General features: G+C 34.2%; 1 protein-coding gene across 1 annotated transcript; it reads left to right on the top strand.

Moving 5' to 3' along the window:
• Positions 1–2,160: 2,160 nt before the first annotated feature.
• LOC110287914 (olfactory receptor 5P73) lies at positions 2,161–3,147 on the top strand. The gene has a single exon (XM_021154407.2). The coding sequence runs from the start codon at positions 2,161–2,163 to the stop codon at positions 3,145–3,147; it is 987 nt and encodes a 328-aa protein (XP_021010066.2).
• The last annotated feature ends 2,044 nt before the right edge of the window (positions 3,148–5,191 follow it).

Genomic DNA, 5,191 nt, shown 5'->3' with positions numbered 1-5,191 from the left:
TTACTCACATAAAGCAGGAAAACAAGAGATTGCTTGAGATTAACAGAGGCCTTGAAAATTAATTGTGCTTTTAGGAAATGAACTGCTCAGTACACACCAGAGCAAAGGTAATGATCACTGATGATTTGAATTCACACTGGAATCCAGAGCCTCTACAGGGACTTATCCTCCAAGATAAACACTGACAGTAGGAAAGAGATCTATATCTATGAAAACATAATAACTGTGAACTTTCTACTTTAAAATTAATTCATTTTTCAAGGGGTAAGTGTTTGACTTTGTTGGTAAATGGAGATACTTTTTCTTTGAAATCCAAGGGGGAGAAATATGTCAGATGGAATTATGAAGTTATATAACAGAAGGGGAAAAAAGAAACTTTGGTAGAATTTCCTTGTGTTTCATTAATAAATTGTTCAGAATAATCAGACATGAAAACAAGTTTTTATAGATTCCTTATTTATCCATCTGGTGGCAAGACTAGAAACGAACATGACCTTCCAAGCTGTATGCATGTACCATTTTCAACAGGCTAACAAGTTCACTAGTTTTGAAATAATTTGGTGCCTTACTGTTAGGGGATATCCTGTGCAAGGGCCTGGTTGGTTTTGGAGTGAATGTGCCAGCCTTACAGACATCATTAAGACAAATGAGAGTGTAAGTATAGAATGTGAAAAATTACATTCAATCTGTGCCTTGCTAGGTGAGCCTTGATAAATCTTTTAACATCTGAGATTGAATACTGGGCAGTGTCCTTTGTTGAAAATCATGTGAATTCATTCAAAAATATTTCAGTTAGAGAACATGTGACACTGGAAAAGCAATGGGTATGTCTAAACAGTTATTAAAAACATGCTGTATATTCATAAAACATGATGATGGAATTGATATTTCAAATTACTTTAAAGAACAATGACCTACTTAAAAGAATTTAAAATACTTAATGGGTTTACAACTGAAAGTCAGATTTGTAAGTTTAATGTGATCTTTATTCAGTTTTGCAGACTTTGTATTACCCATCAGAAAGCTGAAATTCCACTTTAATATTGGTCCTACTTTATATAACCCTCAATTGTGTGGCCACACATCATTTTATAGCCTGGTTACTAAAAGGAATTCTCTGAGATCAACCTACCTGGTATTTGTCTCTACTAATCTTTTTAAAGATTTGTTATTTTCATTTTGTGTGTGAATGTTGCCAGCATGAGCAAATTGTAGCACATGAATGCCTGGTGACTGTGAAGACCACAAGAGAGTGTTGGATCCTCTGAATTGGAGCAACAGAATTCTGCTAGATAACAATGACCTGAGTAGGGATTAAACCCTTTTTTGCCAGTTCACCAAGTGCTCTTAATAACTGAGCCAACTCTGAAGCTTCATAAATTGATTACTTTGTATGTGTTTGTTACATAAAATATTTTTTGCTAGAATATAGAAATGATAAAAAGTATAATGCAACTACATAAAAATAAATACAGGAAAACATACAAGTTTCTTTTTTTAAAATCCTATGTCGGTAATGTAGTAATCATTTAATAATAGCAATAGCTAAGACACCATTACTTAGTTCTATGATTTTATATTTTATCCTTTTGTTAAGCTTCTAATAAATACTTTGATATTTTCTTAAGATTCACATTACTTTATATTTATTTATATATCTATTTGTGTATTCATACATTTATTTATTTGTATAAGGGGTTCTGGTAACACAGCATATGTGTGGGTCACAAAGAACAACTTTCAGGAGTTGGTTCTTTCTTCCCATCTTTTTGGTTACAGGTATCAAACTCTAGATGTACCATGTCATGCTTGGTGGCAAGAACATTTACTTACCAACCTATCTTACTGGTCCAAGTCTCATAGATTTAACTTTAGCCTTAATGAAAATCTTGTATATTTCATTTTAAGTAAATGTAAATAAAGTTGTTTATTATTTATAACACATTTCTAGCATTTCTGCTTAAATAATTTGGAAATAATTGTTGCACATAAGTGTACAAATAATAAAAACGCTGGTGATAATTGATCCAATGTTTTGAATAATATATTAGTTTGTAATGCTCTCTGTGCCCCAGTTAACTGAAATGAAGTGACTTACTTGTAAATTTCATTTTGTAATATCTTCATCACAGATTTAATCTAGCAGCAGCTACGTGTTTTATGGCTTTCCTAGAGAATGGAAACCACACTGCAGTGACAGAGTTCATTTTATTGGGATTAACTGATGAACCAGTTCTTAGAGACATCCTCTTCATCATCATCCTGTGCATCTACATTGTGACCGTGTCTGGGAACCTCAGCACCATCCTTCTTATCAGAGTCTCTTCCCAACTCCATCACCCAATGTATTTTTTTCTCAGCCACTTGTCTTCTGTTGACATAGGCATTTCATCTTCTGTCACACCCAATATGCTTGCTAACTTCCTAGTAAAACAAAATACCATCTCCTACATTGGATGTTCTATTCAGTTTACCTCAGCTGCTTTTTTTGGGACAGTTGAATGCTTCCTTCTGGCTGTCATGGCTTATGATCGCTTTGTAGCAATCTGCAACCCACTGCTTTATTCCACAAAAATGTCCACAGAAGCCTGTATCCAGTTGGTTTTAGGATCTTATACACAGGGTTTTCTTAATGCTTCCTTTTTCACTCTTTCCTTCTTTTCCTTGTTCTTCTGTGGACCAAATAGAATCAATGACTTTTACTGTGATTTCGCTCCTTTGTTGGAACTCTCCTGTTCTGATGTCACTTTCGCTGTTGTTATTACCTCAATTTCTGCTGGCTTTATCACACTGACAACAGTGTTTGTTATAGCCATCTCCTATTCCTGTATTTTCATCACTATTATGAAGATGCGCTCCACAGAAAGTCGATACAAGGCCTTCTCCACCTGTACCTCCCACCTCACTGCAGTTACTCTCTTCTATGGAACTGCTATATTCATTTATGTGATGCCCAAGTCCAGCTACTCCACTGACCAGAACAAGGTGTTGTCTATATTCTACACAGTTGTAATTCCTATGTTGAACCCCCTCATCTACAGCCTCAGGAATAATGAGATTAAGGGGGCTCTAAAGAGACACCTTGGTAAGAAAGTATTTTCTTATGGTAACCTGTTTTATAAAACTCACTATAATTACCCAGTATGACCATCATCTGAGGTTTAGTTATTAACCTTCTTGTTATTCCTTTTGCCTGAATCTCTTTTTTCTCTCAGTACACATAGATATTATACCTTATTGCATTTTTTATTTTGTAGTTTTTAGTATGTCTTTGAGAACATTATGCAATGTAGTTTCCTCTTCTATACATTCAACTATTCTTTTTTTTCTATCAAATTCATCTTTTTGTTCCTGTACATATTTAGGTATTTAGGCTTTACTGAAGCATGGTTAGCCTACCAGGGCATGTCCTTATAGATAATTTACTTTCCTTCTGTAAATTTCCAATAACTCCTCAGATACCTGTAGATTCATGCCCATGTTCCCTCTATGTGCTTAGATTTTGTCTAATGTGAGCATGTGGATACCAAAAGTGTTAACATGAGGCCATATTTGTAACCATTCTGTTGTGCCTTGAATACACCGCTTATTTGTATTTATCTACCAGCTCCAACTCTTACACTTTTTCTTCCATCCTCACAATGATTCCTGAGCTTGGAGAAAAGGAGGTGTGGTATAGAAGTTCCACATATTGTAAAGCCTTTCACAGTGTCCAATTCTCTGCATATTGAAAAGTGTTTGTTTATGTGTTTATTTTGTTTTTCTTTGCTTTGTTTTTTGTTAATCACTATTTACTACAAAAAGAAACCATTATGATAAAAATTGGGAGAGTAAAATATATGTATCCAATGATAAGTCATTGAGAAGTGGCTTAATACCATGTCCATTGAGGGGGATAATGGTGGTGGGTTCTTCCCTAGGGCCTACGACCTGTCTAGCACAGGTTTTGACCTTCATAGATGTGTTAGGTGTGATTTTTCATATGGTGGAGTTAGAGTTGGATCAAATAACAAAGTTCTTGTTTATTCTCATGATACTTGGGAATAATCTATACTATAGCTAAACTATATTATAGCACCAGTAGATATGACTTTCCAGGCTGGTGTTTATTGCAAATGAAGTACTCACATGTTAAATGTCTGTAAACATGTATTTTAAAATATCCCTATATTACTCTACACCTATTTTTATTTTTAAATATTTTCATCCACTTTAGAATAAAATCTAGATGCCCATCATATTTTCTTGCTCTAATACCACTTGCTCCATTGAGATTTCATTGCTACTCTACACAAGCTAACACAACACATCCCTGACACAGCTAACATTCCTACTTAGATCAGCTCCATTTATGCTTCCTTACTACATTCTATGTTTTAAGAGGTTGATTCGTCTCTAGTGTAATATCCACTGAAGTATGAATTCTGTAATATTTGTATCATTCAGTAACAAATCTTTAGTATCTACTTGGTTTTACAATACAATAAATATTCAATAAAACATCTAGATGGAATGAATGGCTCAATGGTTATCTTGTATCTACCTGTAAAATAATTCCAAAGCTCTGACAGTAGATTCCAGAAAAAGCTTCCTGTAATGAAGAAAAACAATGGTGGTTTTGATGTCTTTCCCCTGTCTTCTTCAGAAGATGTCCTCAAACATATGAAGAATGTGCCTGAAATCTTCATTGATATTAACTAATATTCCTGACTAGTCAGTAAGTTATCATTATTATTATTATTGTTATTATTATTCAAACTCAGCCAGTACATAATGTAAATTACAGAACACTTGAACACTCCGTTCAGGGTTTATGGGGAGACTAATTTTATGTTCATGAAGTTGGAATTTACATGACTAAAGTTTTAAAGTCTCATGTAGTCAGAAGCACCTTAAAATTTTACCAGATATATGGAGAAGTTTGTTGAATTCTAAAGACTAGGAACAATCTGTTAGAAGAGTTAGGCATAAAGTTCCCAAAATGATAGCTGATAGTATGAAGAAGTCGATGTTTATTGGTAAATGTCAATGCTGCATGCCTGATAATCTGGTTTTGATCTAAGAGACATATATGGTAGAAGGAAGGAATTAATTCACACAAGTTATGCTCTTATGTGTGGACTTGCACATTCCTGTGCACACACATTCACACTTACAAGCACACACACTAAATGAAACAGAAACAAATAAA

This window comes from Mus caroli, unplaced genomic scaffold (genome assembly GCF_978045245.1).
Source record: "Mus caroli unplaced genomic scaffold, Mus_caroli_1 scaffold_8, whole genome shotgun sequence".
NCBI lineage: Eukaryota > Metazoa > Chordata > Mammalia > Rodentia > Muridae > Mus > Mus caroli.
The sequence above is the reverse complement of the archived record's forward strand: the minus strand, read 5'-3'. Positions and strand labels throughout refer to the sequence as shown.

Excerpts from the sequence above, each read along its gene's own strand:
- LOC110287914 (XM_021154407.2), top strand. The coding sequence starts at position 2,161 with ATGGCTTTCCTAGAGAATGGAAACCACACTGCAGTGACAGAGTTCATT.